General features: G+C 53.3%; 1 protein-coding gene across 1 annotated transcript; it reads left to right on the forward strand.

Moving 5' to 3' along the window:
• nuak2 (NUAK family, SNF1-like kinase, 2) lies at positions 1 to 10925 on the forward strand. The gene is given in 8 exon segments (XM_042342076.1): positions 1 to 250; positions 5171 to 5291; positions 5500 to 5651; positions 7053 to 7118; positions 8817 to 8936; positions 9204 to 9336; positions 9739 to 10431; positions 10434 to 10925. Coding segments are annotated over 8 exon segments (1920 nt in total). The 5' UTR covers positions 1 to 52; the 3' UTR covers positions 10871 to 10925.
• Positions 10926 to 23444: the final 12519 nt, after the last annotated feature.

Below are 23444 nucleotides of genomic sequence, written 5' to 3' on the forward strand. Positions count from 1 at the left end.
GTATTTCTGTCTCTCTATCCCTCTATTCCCCTCTATCCCCCTCTCCCCTACCATGTTGGCTGGCAGTCCCGGGGGGGCAGTGGCAGTGCCCGGGGGGGCAGTGGCAGTGCCCGGGGGGGGCAGCCGGAGAGTGGCAGTGAAGCGACATCACCACAAACATAACCTGAAGCATCGCTATGAGTTCAGAGAGACTTTGGGAAAAGGCACTTATGGCAAAGTCAACAGAGCGGTGGATCGCTCGGGCAGAGAGGTCTGTCTGTCCGTCTGTGTCTGTCTCTGTCTGTCTGTGTCTGTCTGTCTCTATCTCTGTCTGTCTGTCCGTCTGTCTGTGTCTGTCTGTCTCTATCTCTCTGTCTGTGTCTGTCTCTATGTGTCTCTGTGTGTCTGTCTCTATGTGTCTCTGTGTGTCTGTCTCGCTTTCTCTGTGTCTCTCTCTGTCTGTGTCTGTCTCTCTCTCTGTCTGTCTCTGTCTGTCTGTGTCTGTCTGTGTCTCTGTGTGTCTGTCTCGCTTTCTCTGTGTCTCTCTCTGTCTGTCTGTGTCTGTCCCTCTCTGTCTCTTTCTGTCTCTGTTTCTCTCTATATATTGTTACTACGGTTCATGTGTTTATTATTATTTCTTATGTTTATTATTGTCGTGAAGTTTGTTTTTATACTTTATTGTTTCACCTATTTATATAAACGCCTTTATTTTTAAATTCTTATGTTGAACGGTATTTTTAGTTCAGGAATCTGTTTATTTTTATTTGCTGTACAGTCAAACATTTATTATCGTAGTATTATATTGTATCTTTATTGATTTTATTTTTTACACAGTCTTATTGTTATTATAGTATTATGTTATACTGTATCATCAAAGCATTTAATAAACAATAATAGGAATCCTGTAGCTCAGCGGTGAGAGCACTCGCCGGCGAGTGAGAGGTGAGAGACCCGGGTTCTGGTTCCCACAGGTCGGGGCAAAACCATAGGCAACTTTCCTTACTCCGCACCCCCCCCCCCCCCCCCCACACACACCACCGCCTGATAGTAACCCCTCAGGAAAAAAAACAGTAATAATTTGGTCCCTCAATCCACGGCTGTTTGTGGGGACGCTGCTGCGCGCCATTGGCGGCCGCGTTTCGCCCACAAAGCACGCAGTCACTACACTTTACAGTGTAGCCTGTGTGAAGCGCTTCGAGACGCCGCGCAGTGATCAAACGCGAGGCATATTATTACTGTTTTATTTGTGGTGTTTTTAACTTCACTTACACCCAGACCATTTGTGTCATGAATGCCTTTATTTTCATTTTGAGTGTTAAATATACAGTTGTGACTTGAATCAGGAAACCTGTCTGTCTTCCCCGATCTGCGACAGTCGGCGGTTTGTTAAGATTTTATCGTTATTTATTATTGTTTATTATTTGCACAACCCCGGGGGATTTCACAGTAGTTTCCAGAGACTGAAACGGAGCCACTTGTTAATCTCCTGCCTGTTATCTCCCTGTCCGTAAAGTCCCCTCTTTTCTCTCCCCCTCCAAAAAAAAATCTGGGCCTTACAGACAGATGTCCATATTCAGTGATTTTCAAGGATTATTATGATTATTATTATTATTTGTATCTCTGTATCTCTGTCCGGGGAATAACATATACATTCACTCTCCCTCTCTTCGTCAATCTCTCTCTCTCTCTCTCTGATTCTCTCTCTCTCTCTCTCGACTTATCACGACCTCGAAACGTCTCAAAGCGCTTCACGGAATACGCTGCGCAGTGGAGTGACCGCGGTCGCTTTGTGGGCGAAACGCGGCAGCCAATTGCGCACAGCGGACGTCCCCACAAGCAGTGGTGGATTGAGTGGCCCTCGATATCTTTTGGGGGAGAAGGGAAGAGAGAGAAAAGGAAAGACAAAGAGAGGGAGAGAGGTTGGGGGGGGGGGGGGGGGGGGTGTTGCTGGGTGAGTTGTGGCAGGTTTTAGAGCGGGGAGGGTTTTGCCGATCAGTGACAATCGGCTGGCGGCTGTGAAGAGAGTTTCTCATTCATGGGGTGTCTTGTCTGTCTGTCTGTTGTCTGTCTGTCTGTCTGTCTGTCTGGCGAGCGAGAGAGAGAGAGAGAGAGAGAGAGAAAGAGAGAAGAGAAAGAGAGAGAGAGTTCCAGCAGGTGCAGCCTGGCTCTCTCTGTGTCTCTGTCTGACATAGTTAGAAGTTTTTTGGAGCGTGACGAGATGAGCGATGGGGGGCAGGAGGCGGGGGGAGGAGGGAGAGGAGAATTCAGTTGGCTGTGACTGCCTCTCCAAACCCTGTTAGCAGCTCCTCGCACTGATGCGGATAAAGTGCTGTTACTCACAGATTACAAACACGCACAGGGGGGGGGGAGGGAGAGAGAGAGAGAGAGAGAGCGTCTCAAAGTGCATTAACACTAAATATTCAGGTCCGCAGTCTCTCTGGTACTTTGACTCCCTCCTCTACCCCATCCCCCCCCCCCCCCCATCACCCCTTATTAAACCATAGCGTCTCCATCACGCAAAGCACTTCACGCAGGAGTTACCGTAGAGCGTAGCGACTGCGTGGTTTGTGGGCGAGCGAAAGCAGCCGCCAGTTTGCGCCACAGTAAAGTCCCGCAACTTAGCCGTGAAGTGAATCGGTCATATTTATATGTAACTGTGGGGGCGGGGGGCGATAGTCGGCCAGGACACGGGGTGGGGGAGAGAGCGAGAGAGAGAGACTCCCTTCTCTTTTCTAACGGCAATACGGGAGTAAGAGCTTTAATGCGGAGCTGAACAGGGGCTCAGGCAGCAGCTGTTTAATGTCCCAAACGGCAACTCCCGGCAATGCGGTAAAGCCCCCACACAAACCCCCCCCCCAACCCCCCCCGAACGCTGCACGGGAGTGTCAGCCTGGGCCGGTTGGGTGGACTGTGATCCTTGGGATACGTTGCATTGCAAAACCGTGAAATCGGGGCAGATGCCGAGCACTGGGACATTGACCGTTGAGCGTGTGAATGTCGTGTCAACGACACGCAATAAAAATGCTCGGTATCACGTTACCTCGGTCAGGTCGGCCCCACCTCCTCAGAGGCAACTCAGCGACAAGTGACATTCACACGGAGCCTTTCGCGTCGGGGGCGGAGGGGGGGGCATCCCAAGGCACTGGGCAGTCAGGGGTTTGACCCCGAGTTGGGCGTTGGGATCAGGAGGGTGGGGGGAGGGCAGGAGAGGGGGGTAGGAGGTTGACCGACTGTTGGTCGAAAAGGAGGGTCTTGAGATGGGCCTTGAAGGAGGCGAGGGGAAGGGGCGAGGCGGAGGGACCATGGGATGTACAAACCTTCTACACCAGAGGTGAATGGTTCCCTCAGTCCCCAGGACCTTCCCAACCCTCCTGTGCTCTCCAAGGAACATAGGGCTTAATAGCCCTGATATATACTGTAACCGTTGATCCCATTGCATCCCTTTAAAGCCCAGTTTATATGCCTTGGGTGTGACCACTCTCGCTGCATGTCACTGTAACCTCGGATGACTTTCCTGGCGCTTGGGAGCCTTCGGGAAAAGGGCAGTGGTTTCCGGGGAATTGTTGGGGGAGAAAAGACACTGTCAAAGAGGAAGGGGTTCCAGAGGGTGGGGGCAGAGAGAGGCTGAAGGCCTGACCGGGGATGGTGAGGTGGGCAGGGCAGGAGTGAGGGGACAGACGGACGGGGGGGGGGGGACATGGAGCAGGTCAGTGCCCCCCGAGCGGACAGATTGTTGCGCGGGTTAACAGGTCGGAGAAGTGGTGGAGGAGCAGAGGCCGTGGAGGGCTTGAGAAGTGAGGATTTTAAACTCGATCCTCTTGAAGGACGGGGAGGCAGCGGAGGTGGGAAGGGGAGGTGTGTCAAGCCTTTGGGATGGACATGTTCAGCGGCCGTTTACCTAAGGTGGGAGCCCGGGACTTTAGGATGGAGGAGAAGCTACAGCCTGGGACCCAGGATGTGTTGGTTTCAGCCTCGGCGATGTCACGGGGACCAGTTTCTGCTCACTTGCTGTTCACACTTTGCCCCTGGGTGTCCCTCCCTGCCCTTGTGTTTGGGAGTTACCAAACAGGTCGGAGGAGAGCAATCGCTGTGTGTATCTTTGTGTGTATATATATATATATATGCACACATACGGACGTGTTATTGTGTGTTTTCTTTCCACCCCCTGTGTTGGGTATCAGCCAGTGATAGTTGCCTTGTTTTGCACTGGTTTTGTTGTTGATGACATTTTTTCCCCATGTGAGTGTGAGTGTGTGTGTGTGAGTGTCTGTGTGTGAGTGTGTGTGTGAGTGTGTGTGTGTGCGCACTGGGGGCACATCTCACCAAAGGATTCTGTTTCCCTCTCCTTCAGTTTTCTCCCCTTTTGCCTCGTGTGGCTGTGTGGGTGGGGGAGTGTGGGGGTGGGGGTGGGGGGAGTTGGGGAGTTGTATGTCAGGGTCCAGAGGGCATCGTCTGTGTCAAATTCAAAACTAAACCAGTCGCGCTGACTCGCTGGGCGTAGGGGCTCCTGATCTGTGATTGGGTTTGCGAATGCTTCTTGGGTTGTCAGGGTTACTGCAATCAATAGCGTGTCTGTCTGTGTCTGTGTGTGTGTCTGTCTGTGTGTGTCTGTGCGTGTGTCTGTCTGTGTGTGTGTCTGTGTGTGTCTGTCTGTGTGTCTGTGTGTGTGTCTGTGCGTGTGTCTGTGTGTGTCTGTGCGTGTCTGTCTGTGCGTGTGTCTGTGTGTGTCTGTCTGTGTGTGTCTGTCTGTGTGTCTGTGTGTGCGTGTGTCTGTGTGTGTCTGTCTGTGTCTGTGTGTGTGAGGGATTGTTTCCCTTCCTGCTTCTTTTCCGATAACAGTTTCAATTGTGTTGGATTTCTGACCCTCTTTCCCTCCGTCGGAGCAGTTTTGGTCCTGACAATAAAGACACCATTTATATATAAAAAAAAGAGAGTTTGCATAGATTTGACTGTGACCTCGAGCGGGTGTAGAGACACCCTGTTGCTCACACTCGCTCACACGACTAGTGAGTAAAGCACAACCCTAACTCTGTCCCACATTAAGGCGCCATATAAATATAAGTGGTAGTTAACCACTGGGGCAGATGAGATCAGCTATTATCTCAGTCCTCTCTCCCTCTCCCGCTCTCCCTCTCCCGCTCTCCCTCTCTCGCTCTCTGGCTGACCATCTCATCTCTCTGTTCCTGTTCAGGTCGCCATCAAATCCATCCGGAAAGAGAAGATCAAGGATGAAAAGGATCTGGTCCACATTCGGCGGGAGATTGAGATCATGTCCTCGCTCAACCACCCGCACATCATCAACATCTACGAAGGTGAGGGTCCCACACAGAGCACAGCCTACGCCCCCCCCCTACCCCACAGCCCCTCACAGCGGCGGGCGGGGGAGTGAGCTATGGTAATGTCAGCGCTGCAGGGCAGTGAGGGTGGGGGTGGGGTAGACTGTGGCAGGTCCGAGGGGTTGACCGGACCTGACTTGCGTTCCCCTGGCTTTGACCTGGTGTCGTTCTTTGGCGTCCGCAGTGTTTGAGAACAAGGATAAGATTGTGATCGTCATGGAGTTCGCCAGCAAGGGCGACCTGTACGACTTCATCAACGAGAAACACCGTCTAAGCGAGGAGGCCGCTCGCCATGTTTTCCGTCAAATCGTCTCCGCCGTCCACTACTGCCACAAGGTACCAAAATAACAACAACAACAGCGTCCCAGAGCGCCTGACAGTCAGGGAGTACGGCACCGAGCGGGGGGAGGGTGGGGGGGGGGGGGGGGGGGCGGAGGTGACCGTAAGCATTTCAGACGCGACCTGAAGATGGATAAGGAAAGGAGGAAAGGGGGGGCGGGGGGGGAAGGGCAGAGGGAGAATGTTCCAGAGTTTCGGGGCGTGTCGTGGCTGGAAGCCCGGCTGCTGATGGTGCAGTGGGGGTTACGGGGGTGTTGGGGGGGGGGGTCTGTGGGGTGGGGGCGCAAATAGGAGGCCGGAGCCGGTCGAGCGGAGGCAGTGGGTTAGTGGGTGAGTTGGGCTGTAAGTAGGTGGGGAGGTGCCAGGGAGTGAGGGATTTGAAAAAGGTACTGTGTGTGTGTGTGTGTGTGTGCGAGTGTGTGTGCGAGTGTGTCACGCTCGCCCCAGCCTCGGTGGAGGGAGGGAGTGGTCCCTTTTAACGTCCGACGCGAAACGGGACATCATTGGATCAGCAGAGAAACCAACCAAATTAAACCAAATTAAACCAAACCAACAGGAAAGGGAGTGACTGTGTGGGAACCACGTCTCTGTTACACACACACACACCCCAGCGGGGAATTTACATGCTGGAGACGCACCTGATTTGTGTGTGTGTGTGTGTGTGTGTGTGTGTGTGAGTGTGTGCGCGTGGGAGAGAGCCTGTTTGTGTATGAGCGTGTGTGTGTGCGTGCAAGCACGCAAGTGTGTCTGTGTGAGATTTTGAACACACACACACACACACACACGGACACACACAGGTATGAGCAAACGCGCACACGGTAACAAACGCACACGGGCACAACAGGACACACGCCTTAGAGACACAGACACGCACACAGATGCAGTTGCTCTGTCCCCCCTGAAGACCAGTGTGATCGCTGAGCCAATAACTATAACTCTGCTAATGATAAACTACTGGAAACAGCAGAGCGGAGCAGACCTCCGGGTAAACAGCAGGAAGCTTCCTGCCCCCACAGGGGCTCACCCCCCACCCCCCACCCCCCACCCACACCATCTCTCGGGGACACACACTGAACACTGGCCAATCTCTCTCATTGATTTCCAAGAGGTTAATAATAATAATCCTGGCGTTTGATGCAGCGCCTTATCACGTCTTCGAGGCGTCTCAAAGCGCTTCACAGGATACGCTGTGAAGTGTAGTGACTGTGTGTTTCGCGGGCGAAACGCGGCAGCCAATCGCGCACAGCGGAATACTGTCAGTGCGTGTAAGGAGTCCAAGCTTCGGGGGAAGGGAACCGGTCTGCAAATGGCTTTAGACGTCTTGCATTTGAGTCTCGCTGTAGACTGACACCCTCTCTCTCTCTCTCTCTCTCTTGTCTGTCTACCGTTTCGTCACAGAACGGAATCGTTCACCGGGACCTGAAACTGGAGAATATCCTCCTGGACTCGAACGGTAACGTCAAGGTGGGTCTCCCCGACACCTCGCTCTCGCTCTCTCTCTCTCTCTCCCTTGATAATCCTGGACTTTGACCCAGCGCCGGATCAGGCCGTCGAGATGTCTGGAAGCGCTTCAGAGGCTACACTGTTAAGTGGAGGCACTGTGTGTTTTGTGGGGTGAAACGCGGCACCCAGTTGCGCACAGAGGAATTTGAAGTGTGTGACTGCTGTCGGTGGGGGGGGGGGGGGGGCGGCGGGTGGGGGGGGGAGCTGGCATTGCCCCATCTTTGCCAGTCGAGTGGCAAGTGGGGGGATATATTTAGCTTCTGCTGATCAGCGTGTGAGCTTGCCAGGAATTTGGCAGAGACGCAATTTGGTGGAGTGCGTCCCAACGACCTTTGTTACAACCGACTGCTAAGGGCGAGTTAATGGTTAACGTGACTTGCTTATCGGAGCAGGGAAGGTTGAGGAGAAGTCGGTGGGGGGTTAGTGACACAGCCACGGGTTGTGTTTTGTCGCCGAGTCACTTGCGACGGAGTGGCTGAGATGAGATGAAAGGGTCTTTCCTGCTCTAACCACGACACTACGCGACTTGTTAGTTGATTGGTGGGTCGCTTTTCCAGAAGTAATAATCCGATCCAATAAACAAACAAACCACCAAAATAACCAATAATAACAAAAATAATAATTTGGTCACTCAATCCACGGCTGTTTGTGGGACGTCGCGGTGCGCAATTGGCTGCCGCGTTTGGCCCACAAAATAGATCGTCGATCCACTTTACAGTGTATCCTGTGAAGCGCTTTGAGACGTTAAATGCAACGATTATTATTGTTATTTCTATTATTTGCCCGGTAGGTAGTCAAGTGTGCAGGTGCCTGTGTGAATGAGGCAGATTCCCTGGATGCCTGAGAGCCTCGGCCCGAGACCGAGCTGTGTGTTTGCCTCGAACTCTTGATTAAAAATGCAATTACACATCGCAGCTGTCATTCCCCATCAATCTGATTCAGTCCAAAGCCACGTACAGCACATACCACTGCTGGGTAAACAGAGCATGGTTTGTGCTGTTTAGCTGTCTGTCTGTGCGCGTGTGTATCTGCGTGTGTCTGTGTGTGTATGTGTAGCTCTCAGCGCGTACGACCACTGTGTGTCCGCAGAGGCTCAGTCACGGTGACGTTTCGCCCACGAAACATACAGTCACTACACTTTTATGTGCTGGAGGGTATTGGTTAGCCTGGACGCTCGCCTCGCAAGGGTCATACACCACACACACATATAACGCATCGCACACGCCTCTGTTTACTCAGCAGTAAGCAGGAACCCGGATGTTAGTCGATTGGCGGGTGACTTTTCCAGGGGATAATAATCCCTTCAAAAATAAAGAAACAAAAGAAATCCGCGCCCGTGTGTGGGGTCGCTGCTGTGTGCAATCGGCTGCCGCGTTGCGCCCACAAAATACACAGTGACTCCGCTTTACAGTGTGTCATCCCGTGAAGCGCTTTGAGACGCCTCGACGACATGATAAGGCGCCGGGTCAGATGCCAGGATTATTATTGCTGTTGTTATCATCGTGAGTAGTGGTCAGAGCTCTGTGTGGGGTTAAAGATTGACTGACCATCAGCTGTCTCTCTCTTTGTCTGTCACTCTCTCTCTTTCTCTGTCACTCTCTTTCTCTCTCACTCGCTCCAGCAATGCACTGACCCGGCTCTTTCTGCCCCCTCCCCTAGATCGCTGACTTCGGCTTGTCCAACCTTTATCACCGGGACCGCTTCCTACAGACCTTCTGTGGGAGCCCCCTCTACGCCTCTCCAGAGATCGTCAACGGGCGCCCGTACCGGGGGCCGGAGGTGAGTGTGAGAGAGCGAGAGAGACCCTGCGCACAGCAGAGAGCTCCGAGACGCTACCTGTGTGAGGGGCGCTGTACACAGGATAAACCACAAAGTTGTGATAGGATGGGTTGACGGTGGGGGGGGAGTTGGGGGTGGTGGGGGGAGACTCTGGCGCTGGGTTGCCGGGCGGGTGGGGTGGGGGGGGTGCAGGTGGGAGGAGGGGGAGGCTCCATTGCTGTGTCCAGTCAGTGGAAGTGACCTCTGTGTTGTTGTCGTTGTTGGCAGGTTGACAGCTGGGCGCTGGGGGTGCTGCTCTACACCCTGGTCCATGGCACAATGCCCTTCGACGGGCACGACTACCGGCTCCTGGTCCGGCAGATCAGCAGCGGAGATTACCGTCCCCCCATCTCGCCATCAGGTCAGCCTCACTGCCCCGTAACCAGCCCACTCCGTCCATCATCCGCAGTGCCAGCGGGGGCGCGAGTGTGTGTGTGTGCGTGTGCGTGTGTGTGCTTGCGTGCGTCTGCATGCGTCTGAGTGTACGTGTGTGTGCGACCGACTGTGCACGTATGAGTGTGTGTGGGAGCGGGTGTGTGCTTGCGTGCGTCTGCATGTGTCTGAGTGTACGTGTGTGTGCGAGCGACTGTGCAGTATGTGTGTGTACGTGTGTGTGTACGTGTGTGTGTACGTGCTTTCCCCGCTTTAAAAACAAATCGATCATTGACGACACACGTCTCGCGTTCGTCTGCGAAACATGGGCGGTCGGTGAGGGTTTTGGGGACAGTTGACTGACTGACGGTGCCGTGTGGGTGTGTTCCAGACGCATGTGGGCTGATCCGGTGGCTGCTGATGGTGAACCCTGAGCGGAGAGCGAGCATAGAGGACGTGTCCTCCCACTGGTGGGTGAACTGGGGCTACAAGACCCCCGTGGGCGAGGTGGAGGGTCCTGGGGTCGGCCTGGGGGTCGGTGAGTGCGGGTCCCCTTTGCTCCACGGCTCGGCCTGGCTTCACCGCTCGGCCCGCTCGCTCCTCGAGAGCGGCTCCCGCCTGCGCGGTTTGTTCAAGCCGGGGGGCTCGGGCCTGGAACGCCAGAGATCCCTCAAGAAGTCCAAAAAGGAGAACGACATCTCCCAGTCCCTGCAGGAGGGAGGAACGTCGCCCGACAGCCCGACCAAGTCCATCCTGAAGCGTCCCAAGGGCATCCTGAAGAAGAGAAGCAATGGGGAGCACCACAGGGGCCACGGAACCCCTCACCCGGCCCCCCACCAGGCCCCGGACTCCCCCGACGACTCTGTGTTCCTCCCCCAGTCCCGAGCGGCATTCGGGGAGTCTCTGCCAACCGCCCCCAGGAAGGGGATCCTCAAGAAGCCCCCGCAGAGGGAGTCTGGCTACTATTCCTCCCCCGAGCCCAGCGACTGCTCGGAACCCCTGGACGGGGAAGGGATGGGGGCGGAGATGGAGCCCGGTCCCCCCACCCGGTCGGCTCAGCCCCCGCCGCCTTCGTTCCCGGCTTCCCCGCCCGCAAGGGCATCCTGAAACACCACAGCAAGTACTCTTCGCGGAGCAGCACGGACTCGGCCTTGGGCAGCCCCTCCCTCCGCTCCTTCGGCTCGTTCGACGACCTGGTGTTCTTGGCCGGACCCTCGGCTCCGCCCGGGCGGCCCACCAGCGCGATCAGCGAGGACAGTATCCTCTCCTCCGAGTCCTTCGACCGGTTGGATCTCCCCGACTCCCCGAGGGAGAGGGAGAGGGAGCCGGGCAGGATGAGGGGCTGCGTCTCAGCTGATGATCTCCTGGGACTGGGCAAGTCCCAGTTGGAGTTCAGGTCCCGTCTCTGTAAGATCAAGTGCTTCGAGGAGCTCGGGGCCGACAGTCCGGGGTCTCTCATGGACCTGGACAACGTGACTGACGTCTACAAGAAAGCCGTGCAGATCTGCCACAAGCTGGGGTGAGGGTCGACCGAGTGCGCGGCCCGAAAACAGACAGTCACTACACTTTACAGTGTATCCTGTGAAGCGTTTTGAGGCGTCTCGAAGACGTGACAAGGCGCCGTATCGAACGCAAGGATTGTTGTTGTTGTTGTTGTTATTTATCGACTCGATCGATCAATCAATCAATCAATTAATCAATCAACATTTGGTGTTCAAGCAAACGAATCGCGGAGCCTTGGGAGGTCAGAGAGAGAGAGAAAAAATTAATAATAATTTGGGGTCAAATAAGCACCCGAGCCCAGATCGTTTGTTGTTCTGTTTGTGTTTTGGTCGGGGAGGGGCGGATTTGAAGGTGTGGTTGGGGGTGGGGGGGGTGGGGGGGGGGAGGAAAGGGGTTTAAAATAAAAAAATCGCACGATACAACAACGATAAGGAAGAGCAGCGAAGGATAAGGAATGTGAGAGAAAGGTTAGAGGAAGTGAGGCGTGAGCAACGGAGGCGTATTTCGAGGAAGGAGGGTGGAATGTGGTTTTGGTTTAGGGTGGTGGCGATGGGGGGGGGGGGGGGGGGGAGGATTTTCTGCTGAAATGTTTTTTTTTTAACCTGTTACGACAAGCCGGGCACTTGTTTTCGTAGTTAGTTAAATTCACAGCGGCAGTTAACCCCTTCCTCTCTCTCCCCCCCCCCACCAAACCCCACGATCATCAGCACCATCAATGCACAATTTGGGGTCCCTTGCCCCTTCCCCCCCCCCCCGTCCGGTACCTGCAACTTGTAAGCAGGAATGCGTCCCTCCAGGGAGAGAGAGGGAGAGCGGTGGGTGGTGGTGGGGGGAGAGGGGTGTGGAGACCGGCTAAGGCTGTCTTGGGAACGTCGGGTCCCTGTGTTTAGTGGAGAGAAGGATTTTTTATTGAGGAGGGGCGGAAAAGGGGGCAGAAAGGTGAGAGAAAAGGCACCGTAGCGAGTTCGGGAGAATAAGGGAGAAAATAGAGGCCGATGGAGGGAGAGCGGGGCTGGGGGTGGGGGGGGGAGAGAAAAAAGATGGGACTTGAGACTGGAAACGAGAGACTAGTGTTCGAGAAGGAAGCCGGAGCTGAACAGGGTAGCGGGGGAGAGAGGAGAGGGAATGTGGGGGGGGGTAGGTGGGGGTGAGAGACGGTGAAAGTAACCAGGCAGCAGAGTGTCATGGTGGGGGTGGGTGGGGGGGGGGAATACCGCTTTTGGATTATTTATGTGTCAAACTGTAACCCATCCAAACAGTCGCCTCTTATTTATTGGTCGTGTTCGGAGCGGAGATTTGGGGAACTGTAAATAAAGAGAGACGAAGGAGTTTAATATTAGAGTGTGTGCGTGTGTGCGTGCGTTTGAGTGCGTGTGTGCGTGCACGCTCGCGCTTGTGTGTGCGTGTGTGTGTGTGTATTTGTGCGTGTGCGAGAGACAGCGTGAGGGCTGATTGGCGTGTGTTAAGGATTCTGTAGATATGTCCCGCAAATTCATACTCTGCTGAATTGGTTCGGTCGACCGATCAGAGAGAGAGTTGGTGGGGGGGAGAATCAATTTACTTTTCAATTGGGAGGGGGACGGGAGTTGAATTCAATTACGCAATCCACGACTGTTTGTGGGACGCTGCTGTGCGCAGTTGACTGCTGCGTTTCGCCCACAGAAATACACAGTCACTACACTGTGCTGTATATCCTGTGAAGCGCTTTTGAGACGTCGGGAAGACCTGATAAGGTGCTGAATCACATGGAAGGATTGTTGTTGTTATTATTATTATTATTATTATTATGACGTTGAGAACTGGTTTGCCTGCACTTTATACAGAGTGGGTCGGGCGGGCGGGGGGTCGTGTGGGTGTCATTGAAGGGCTACGTTGGATCGACCAAATTCTAACACGAAAAGGAGAGGAAAAAATGCTTAATTCTGTGCCGTGATGAAGTGCTGATTGCCAGTGTTTTGCTCTCCCTCTCCCATCGCTTTGTCTCCGGCCCCACATCTCCCGTTCTGCTCGAGAATCAAGTTCACGGGACTCCTGAGGTCACGGAAAGCGGTTTCCGTCCTCGGTTCCTTTGCACTCGTGTCCGTGGAGTCGACGACAAGTAATTTGTATCAAAAAACGAATGTTTGGCTGTCGGAATCTGTGATTTTTTTGTGTGTGTGTGTTTTTATTGTTCCCGTTTTCGTGTGGGGGGGGGGGGGGGTGGGGTGGGGGTACGTTCGTAAATTTCTTAATTTATTCACGGCTGGAAATGAAATTCTTGTTGGGCCCGAAACGGTTCAAACACTCGCATCACATTAAAGAGAATTTACATCGAAACCTGATTTGCGTTGGTGGTTTTGCATTGCTGAACTGGGTCAGGGTTCCTGTCAGAGCTGGGGGGGGGGGGGGGGGGGAAGCGGCAGAGGGGGGTTGGGTTGTGTATGTGTGGGTGGGGGGTTAGATTGATTGTGTTTGGTTTAGATGGGGGTAGGGGGTGAGTGGATTGGATAGGTTAGATACGGGATGCTTGGATGGCGGGGGGTTTGGTTGGGTGTGTGAATGGGTTAGATGGGGGTAGACCGGGTTGGGTGGGGGTTGGTTTGGATCAGTTGGGTTGGGAGCACGGTTGGCTTCTGTTGACCAGGAATGAATTGCCTTTCTCACCAGTGTAACTGAGTAGGGATTGACGGATGCAAATGGCTAAAGTTGTGAAATGGTGCCACATTGGGGTCGCACAGCCCTGTGGAGAAAGAGCAGTTTTATCTGGTGGGAGGGGTGGATTCTGAGCCAGACTCAGGAGAAACAGGAATACTTCATGTTTATTTTAACAGGCACAGAGGGAGCCTCATTTCAACAGCCTACCTGAAGGACATCGCCTGAACAGGTGAGATGTCCACTTACAGTAGGTGAGACCTGTCTGCCTCTGTGTGTTGTGTGGGGAGAAGGTTAGTAACGGCCAGCAATTTTTTTTAGTGAGTGACTGCGAAGTGTAACGAGCCTGTGTTTTTTCTGGGATGGTTATTTTTAACTACAATTAACAAAGTCTTTGTCCAAGAATAACATTCCTTGGCACCAGGGGTCTGTGTTTCTCTTGAGGAGGTTCTCCATGGCCTCAAAGCAGTCCCAGTCACACGCTTGGCCAGATTACACCCAGTTACAATGGAGCGGGGAATATCACACTGACCCCCTGAGACGTGTGTGTGTGTGTGTGTGTGGAGTAAGGAAACTTGTTTAATATTTCGTCCCGCCTTGGAATCATACCTGGGTCCTCTCACTTTCGAGGCGAGAGCTCTAACCACCAGACTGCAGGATTCCACACCAATGTGGGTGGCAGACAGGGAGGGCAGGGGGGAGGCCGGAAGGGTTAAGAATTGCTTTTGAGGTTCAAATTATTCGCTTTATATCAATGAGGTGTGATTTGAACTACCACCCTCTGACCTCTGGATGGTACTGCCCATGTCAGGGCAAATGCCTTGAGTTGTGCCATTACTCATTCCCTTTGGTGATTGAAAGCCGTTCATGACTTTATCCAAAGCGATTGCTGTCCTGACTCAGAGGGAGGGAGGGAGAGAGAGAGAGAGAGTGAGTGAGAGGAGAGCTTTAATCAGTGGGTCAAAGCTGTGTGTTTTTTCCACCAGAGGCGTTTGCAATCTGGGAGTGTTCCACTTTTATTGTCCATTAATTATGGGCTCAATTAAACAGGGTGGAATTTGTTACTGCCCGTAATTAGCTGCCAAAGTCAACCCTATGGTGCGTGCAATAGGGCCACCGGATACAAAACAGGAATGGAGCCTTTCATTGTATTGCAATATCTGTAGCATCCACCTGGACAGGCAGGAGATCATGTTTCTGCCCACAAAAATACACAGTCACTACACTTTACAGTAGATCCTGTGAAGGGCTTCGAGACGTCTCGAACACGTGATAATGCTCTGTATCAAATGTGAGGATTATTGTCATTATTATTAATATTATTATTATTAATGTTGATGAGTGGGAATAAAGGAAGACCATGATAATAAATAATCCTCACATTTGACATAGCGCCTTATCACGTCGGAAGGACATCTCAAAACGCTTCACTGAATATAATGTAAAGTGGATTGATTGTGTATTTTGTGGGCGAAACGCGGCAGCTAATAGCGCACGGCAGCGTCCCCACGAACAGGCGCGGAGTGAGCGAGCGATTTTCTTTGGGGGATTGTTGGCCAGAACACCGGGGGAGAGAAAGAGTGAGAGAGAGAGAAACTCCCTTCTCTTTTCCAACAGCCCCGCGAGATCTTTAACGTCCACCTGAACAGGACACAGACACGCACACGCAACAACAACTCACCCCTTCCCACCCCACCCAACAGCCTTACGTTGGAGCGTCAGCCGAGATTGCACGAGTGCAAAGTCCTCGATGTGGGGTGGGGGGGGGAGGGGGGTGGGAGTTGAACCCACAACCTTCTCTCTCTCTCTTGACTCAGAGGCAAGAGTGCTACCGACTGAGTCGGGGCTGACACACACCATAGAGCATCCAGACGTGGGGAAGATCTCAGGCACGCAGCCAGCCGTCTGACGGAGATTCGAGTGGCTTTCTCTGATCACAGCGGCCGTCGCAGCAACAATGCAGCCCCGAGCGCGGTCCCAGGCTGCGGTGCAGGTGTCGTGTTGTGTTGTGTTTGAAAAGGCTCCAAACTTTCCTCAGAATCGTGAGCTTTTTTTTTTTGGCGAGTGCAGGGTGGCGGAGAGAGGGAGCGAAGGCCAGATAGAATCTTGCAGCACAGGAGGAGGCCATTCGGCCCATCGTACCTGTGCTGGCTCTTTGAAAGATCTGCCCAACTAATCCTACTACCCCGGCCACTCTTACCCCAACTAGTCCCACTCCTCCGCTCTCACCCCATAGCTCTACACATTTCTTTTCCTTTTTACGTACCTACCCAAATACCCCTTTGAAAGCTCCTGTCGAAACTGCTTCCACCAAACCTTTCGGGCTGTGCGTTCCAGACCGTAACAACCCTGAAATACATTTTAATTACAAATGTTTAAATTAAAAAAAAGCATTTGAGGGATGTGGATTGTGTGACCCAATGACTATTGATTATACATTTTTTTGAAGGGATTATTACCTTTATTACCCCCGGAAAAGCCATCCGACAACCGACTAACTGCCGGGTTCTTATTTACCGCTAAGTAAACAAGAGGCGAGAGTGTGTGTGGAGTAAGGAAACTTGCCTAAGGTTTCTCCCAGCCCGGCCGGCAATCGGACCTGGGGTCCTCTCGCTTGCGAGGCGAGGGCTCTAACCCCTGAGCTACAGGGACTTCAGCTACAGGAATAAAGGAAGAAAATAATAATATAATAATTTCCCGTCTGTGGAGCTCGTCGGCTGAACACTCGGAGGAAACGCGTTGCATAATTTGGAAACCAAACATATCAGCAGTCGAGGCGGGCTGGTTAGCTGAGGGGGTGCAGCAGAGACACAGACACCCATTAAGCTGTCAGGACACAGCCAGAAACACACTCTGAGCTTCAGCCGCTTGTATATATTTCAGCAAATGATTTACGAAGCCATTGGCTCGTCAGCGAGAGACAAACACAACCGCTGGTGTGGAAACTAAACCAGGAACAATGCGGGGAAGCTGAGAGCTGAGCTTCAGGGAATGGGTGGGGGCGAGTGGGGGGCAGGCGGCGGGTGGTGGTGTGGGGGAGGGAGAGAGAATGAGCCCAAACTCCTGTTTTGATTTCAAGATCCTCTCACTCGTCCTCAAATCCCTTCACGCCCTGGCACCCCCCCACCCCTCCACCCACCCTACTTACCTCCCTCGTCCCTCCCTCTCCCACCTGCTCACTCTCCAACCCGCCACCCCCTGCCTTCGCTCGACTGGCTCCAACCTCCTGATTGCCCCTCGTGCACTCACCGCTCTGAGGCGCTACCCTGTGGTGTAAGTACAAGTTGTTGTTGTCTCCTGATCACTGTCTGCTACCCCCCCCCCCCACCCCACTCCCAGCACTGCCCCAGAGAGTCAGCCAAGATTCTGTGGGTTCAAAATCCTGATGTGATGTGGGGGAGCACTCAGCGCTCCATCAACTGCAAAGATTATTATTATTGTAATAAGTTACTTATTGCACCAACAACATTCGTCACCTTGGACGGATCAGCAGAAATTCGTGGAATTTTTTCTTTACCACTTCCCCTTCCCGAGTGTCTGACGCTCTGTCACACGGAGTATTTCTCTCATTCCTGCTCACCAGCGAGCACACACACAGCGAGCACACACACACACACACACCACACACACACAGCGAGCACACACACACACACACACACACACAGCGAGCACACACACACACACACACACACAGCGAGCACACACACACACACACACAGCGAGCACACACACACACACACACACACACACAGCGATGGGCACACACACACACACACACACACACACAGCGAGCACACACACACACACACACAGCGAGCACACACACACACACACACAGCGAGCACACACACACACACAGCGAGCACACACACACACAGCGAGCACACACACACACACACAGCGAGCACACACACACACAGCGAGCACACACATACACAGCGAACACAGACACACAGTGAGCACACACACACACACATGCACAGCGAACACATACATGATTCCAGAACTTCAACCATTTCCCAACTAGTTTCTCAGGGTTGTTCCCCCTCTTCTCCCCCCCCCTCTCTTATTGAATAGCGCTGCGGGATCTTTAACATCCATCTGAACAGGCAGACGGGAGGTCGGTTTAATGTCTCCACGACAAAGGACGTGCATACTCCGACAAGTGCAATGGGCGGACCACGCAGATAATCCAGAACTCTGCCGCCCGTGTCCTCTCCCACACCAAACTCCATGACCCCATCTCCCCCACTCTCACCTGACTCCACTGGCTCCCCATTCTTCAGAGGATCCAGTTCAAGATCCTGGTCCTCACATACAAAGCCCTCCATGGCCTCGCCCCACCCTACCTCTGCCACCTCCTCACCCCCTACCAACCCGCCCGTTCCCTCCGCTCAGCCGGCTCTGGCTGCTCCACGTCCCCCGACCCACCCGCCCCACCATTGGCGGGAGAGCCTTCAGCCACTCTGCCCCAACCTCTGGAACTCCATCCCCCAGTCATTCCGCCTCGGCCCCTCCTTAGCCTCCTTCAAGTCCCTCCTCAAGACCCTCCTCTTCGACCATCTGTCACCCCCTTTCCCCTCCCTTAACACCCCCCCAACCCCAGCTCGGGTCTGAAACGCTGTCACTGTCCAGCGCCTTGGGACGTCCTCCCGACGTGAAAGGCATTATACACATGGAATCTTCTTGTTGTTGTTGTTGTTCAACCCACAAACTTCTGACTCAAAAGCAAGAGAGAGAAAGAGAGAGAGCGCTAATACTGAGCCGGGCTCAGACACAATGAGCAGGGCGGAGGGAGCGAGGGTGGACAGAGCTGGAGGAGATGGCAGAGAGTGAGTGAGTTGGGGTGCGTGTGAGATCGGTGAAGATCTACTGAGAAAGAGATCACAGAGAACGGAACCTTCCAATTCCTGAGGCCACAATTGCTGGCAAGAGGAGAAGGGATAGGAGCGAGAGCGAGGGAGAGAGCAGCTTGTGATCAGCTGAGGGTGAAACAGCCCAGAGGGTGTGATAAAGGAGGATCTGAGTCTCACGCAAACAGTCCCAGCGCTTGATCCAGGGCCCAATTTTATTTAATGAATCAATCAATCACCTGCTTCACTCCCCCTCTCTCTCTTTCTCTCTCTCCGAAGTGTTGTGCTTTTTCTTGTGAAGCTCGTGACTGTAGAACGTAATAACGCAAGGTTCAGCACTTGGGGTGAATGGGGGGAGGGACCAGGTGAAGGTGTGGTTGTGGTGGGGTAACGGCTGGACAGTCCATAACCATCTAAAACCGCACCCATACCTTGGGCCAATTGGAGAGGCCCTCCCCCCCCTGTCTGGCCTAAGCTTTCCTGGTGGCCTTGTCCCAGTGTGTGTGGTAACGCTGGAGTCTAACCATCTAAAACCGCACCCATAGCTTGGCCATTGAGAGCCCTGTCTGGCTAAGCTTTCCTGCTGCTTGTCCAGCGAGGACCACCCTCCCCGTTAGGGCTTTGGCTGCGGGGTTAACAGGAGCTGAGGGGGGGATGACTCCTTGCCCCCAGTGACTGATCTGCCCTTCCAGGTCCTGCCGATGAGCCAGGCTGATGGTGGAGGGTTAATGCACAAGAGACCGAGCCCAGCCTGGCATCCTGATCTGCTCCGAAAACACAACAGCAAAGAAAGAAAAAAACCCCCCTGGTCCAGTAACAGCAGAGTGTGAATCACACGATCGATTGTAATTTACAGGAATCGTGTGAGTTCTTATTCTCCTGAGTCACTTTGTCTCGGAAACAGAACTCATCAATTTCTGCAGCATTCCAGCCCTCAGTGAGTATTCAGCCGTCAATGCTCCGCAAACCAAATACCATAGTTGTTTACTGCTCAAATATGCTGCGTTACCACGACTTGAAGGGGCTCTCATTTCCTCCTCCCCACTGCCCCCCCCACCCCGCCACCCCTGGAGATGAGCTGTGTTATAATGATCCTTTAATAATCCTCGCATTTGACCCGGCGCCTGATCACGTCTTCGAGACGTCTCAAAGCGCTTCACAGGATACGCCGTAAAGTGTAAAGTGACTGTGTAATTTGTGGGTGAAACGCGGCAGCCAATTGCGCCCAACGACGTCCCCACAAACAGTCGTGGATTGAAGAGCTGAGAGTCCCGAACGTGGAGCTGGAAACCGCGCCGTTTCTGAGCGAGAGCGTTGGCGACAGAGAGAGCACAGCTGACACCTGCGTTGCGCTGTGCCTGCCAGGCCCTCCTGGTTCCTGCTCCGACATGTTCTTGTTTTCCTCGGAAGAGATCAAAACAAAGACCGAGGGCGACTGAAAGTATGAGCTCATCAGCCTCGGAGGGTGCGGAGCTTAGCACGAGACCCACCCCTCGCCCCACCCCGCACAGCCTCCCTCCCTCCCTCCCGCCCCCTCCGTAGGCTCTCTCCCTGCGTTCAATTGCTCCGAAGCAATACTCGGCTGTGCGCGGTCCGTGGTGCGCTCGCCTCTGAGTCAGAAAGCTTGTGGGTTCAAGTCTCGCGTCGGGGGCTTTGAAGTCAATCTGTTTAATGGCCGACACGCTACCCTGCGTGAGCGGCGCTATAATAAAAATAATAATCATAATTAATCCTCGCAATTGGCACGGCGCCTGATCACGTCTTCGAGACGTCTCAAAGCGCTTCACAGGGTCCGCTGTAAAGTGAATTGACTGTGTATTGTGTGGGCGAAACGCGGCAGCCAATTGCGCACAGCGGCGTCCCCCACAAACAGCCGTGGATTGAGTGACCAAAATTATTATTATTTATTATCTTTTTGTTGGAGGGGTTATTCCCTCCGGAAAAGCGATCCGTCAATCGACTAACAACCGGGTTAGGGTCAGTAAACAGAGGCGTGTGTGTGTCTGTGTGTGTGTGTGTGTTCGTGTGTGGAGTAAGGAAACTTGCCCAACGTTTCCCCCTGACCCGGGAATCGAACCCGGGTCCTCTCGCTTGCGAGGCGAGGGCTCTAACCACTGAGCTGCAGAACACCACACGAACAGGGAGGGTTATACAGGAAGCTTCGAGGGGAGGAGGAGGAGGAGGAAATTGGGGAAGAGAAAAACTGAAACTCGTCCTTTTGTTCTGGGATTATTAATCCAGAGATTGGATTAACTCACCAGATTAACTGCATTGTGTCCCTTCGAGGGTGGGAGAGGTCAGGTGCTTGTTTCTTTTTCATTCAGTTAATGACCCCCCACACACACCCTCTGAATCACGCTTCCAGCAATGAGAGCGAATAGGTGTATTCCCTGAAATAGATCCTCAACGAACTTTCACTTTGAGTTTCCTTTGTCAACTCTTTCCCAATACTCTCCCGACCCACACCTCGCTTTCTCCCAACGCACCGTCAGTCAGTGAGCTCTGCCTTGGCCTTGCACTGTCCTGGTTACACACCAAATGCCTCAGAATCCTCGTGCTGGTGGCCCCTCTCTGGTGAACGTAAGAATTTGCTACAAGGCAAAAGCAGACCGAGGTCCATCCAGTTTTCGCCTCCCACCATCCTGGCAGTCACTTCACACGTCGTGTCCCAAACTACACACGGTCTCCCCCTTCAATCTCCCGATTGACCATTGAGATGGAGTCAATCAATCAGCCAATCAGCCAATCAATCAATCAATCAATCAATCAATCTCAAGACCTTCCATTTCGACTGTGCCTTCAGTCCACTTGACCAGGCAGATGGGGAGCTCAGTTTAACGTCTCATTCGAAGGACATCGACTCTGACAATGCAACGTAATCCCCTCCCGCCCCCACCCACCGCTGCAATAGTGGGTCAACTTAGACGATGTGATTCCAAGTCGCGTCGCAGGGGGATTGAACCCACAACCTTCTGACTCCGAGGTGAGAGAGAGAGAGAGAGAGAGAGAGAGAGAGAGCGCTACCCACTGCTCCAGGCTGACACTCCCAAGATATCTCGAGGGTTAAAAATGGTGCCGTGATCTTCACGGCAGCTTCAGTTACCCAATCAATTGGAATGAAAGACAGTCGGTGACGTGTGTGGGGCAGACAGGCAGAGACAGGCCCAGGGCTGGGTGATTCCCTGCGTGCGGTTGTCTGCACACCTGAGACTGACGGACCCAGACAATCTGTGGTTCTTCCAGGAAACGGCGGTGCCCACCCTCGCACAGACCGAGACCCTCCATCTGGCTCACAGACCATCCTCCCCCCACCCCCTGTCCTCTCCCACAGAGCGCACGGTCACTCCACTTAACGCTGCGTCCTGTGAAGCGCTTTGAGACGTCTCGACGAGCTGATAAGGCCAGGATTGTTATTACTATTGATGGGGTGTGCGGACAGGGCAGGACTGTGTTGGCAAACATCTGCCCCACTCCACCTCCTCCTCCCCCCCCCGCTCACCGCGGCAACCATCCCACGAGACATCAGAGGATCTCAGGAATGTCAAAGATTCCCTTCCGAGGTTTGGAGAGAGGAAGAGAGACGGGGGCTGAGCATTGCTGACTTTGTTGTGGTTCCTAGAGCTTTGTGCAGGTGCAGATAAACCCTGGCACACAGCCCGCAGCCATTTAACCCCTACTTGTAATATTAATAATAAAATAATAATCCTGGCATTTGATACAGCGCCTTATCACATCTTCGAGACGTCTCAAAGCGCTTCGCAGGATGCACTGTCAAGTGTAGTGACTGTACGTTTCGTGGGCGAAACCTGGCAGCCAATTGCGTCCCCACAAACAGCGGGGGATTCAGTGACCAAATTATAATCATTATTATTTATTTATTTTGAAGGGATGATTACCCCCCGGAAAAGGGATTCGCCAATCGATTAACAGCCGGGCTCCTACTCACTGCTGGGTAAGCAGAGGCGTGTGAGTGTGTGTGAGTGTGTCTGTGTGTGTGGAGTAAGGAAACTTTCTTAACGTTTCTCTCCGGCCAGGAATTGAACCCGGGTCTTGCTTGCGAGGCGAGTGTTGTAAGCGCTGCTCTGCGGGACTCCACATTTAAGGACTGTTCTGGACGGTGAGGTCAGTCTGGGAGCGGAGCCTATCAACCGGACCTGGGGAGGCCAGGGCGTGAGCGACAGAGACAAACCAGCAACGTAAACCCCACCATTCAGTTAAGTCCTGTTCGCGCTGTTCTGTGACTGAGTGTCCCCCCCGGGTTCGCTGTGGACACCTGCCTCTCCCTCAGGACCTTTTGAATCAAAGATTGACGGGCGATCGAGCAAACGAGGGAGCGAGTGAGCAGGAGGGAGGGCCTCGCTACTGAGTTGAGACGGGAGCTCCAAGCTGTTGCTAACACACACCCCTCGCAAGCCCCACGTCACCCGGGCAGCAGGGGAGGAATTCAAACCATCACTTCCATTGTGTGCTGCTCTCAAAGAGTGTGGTTTGAAGGGGATTGCGTCTCTCTCTCTCACACACACACAAAGACACACAAAACACACACACACACACAGACACACACACAAAGAACAGCCAGGCTTCACGCACACATTCCGTACGGTTCAGTAACTCCATCTCACCTCTCCCAGGGGCGGAAGAGTTCAGACATTCTGGGGCTTCCTCACACAGACATTTCCCAGCTGAGACCAGCTCTAGGTCATTTTTGGTCAATGTCGGAGGGCGTCTGACACGCACACGGAGGCTCGGTCGCCCTTCGTTCCATCTTCTGCTTTGTTATCTAACAATAATAATAACAATAATTCTTGCATTTGATACAGCGCCTTATCACGGCTTCGAGACGCCTCAAAGCCCTTCGCGGGATACGCTGTAAAGTGAAATGACTGAGATTTGTGGGCGAAAATCTACGGCTGTTTGTGGGGACGTTGCCGTGCGCATTTGGCTGCTGCGTTTCGCCCACAAAATATATAGTCAATTCACATTACACTTTGTCTTGTGAAGCGCTTTGAGACGTCTCAAAGACATGATAAGGCCCTGTGTCAAATGCAAGGATTATTATTATTATTAATATTATTATTATTATTATCTCAGTAGAGAAACGCACCACATA

This window comes from Callorhinchus milii, unplaced genomic scaffold (assembly GCF_018977255.1).
Source record: "Callorhinchus milii isolate IMCB2004 unplaced genomic scaffold, IMCB_Cmil_1.0 Scaffold19, whole genome shotgun sequence".
In the NCBI taxonomy this organism is placed as follows: domain Eukaryota; kingdom Metazoa; phylum Chordata; class Chondrichthyes; order Chimaeriformes; family Callorhinchidae; genus Callorhinchus; species Callorhinchus milii.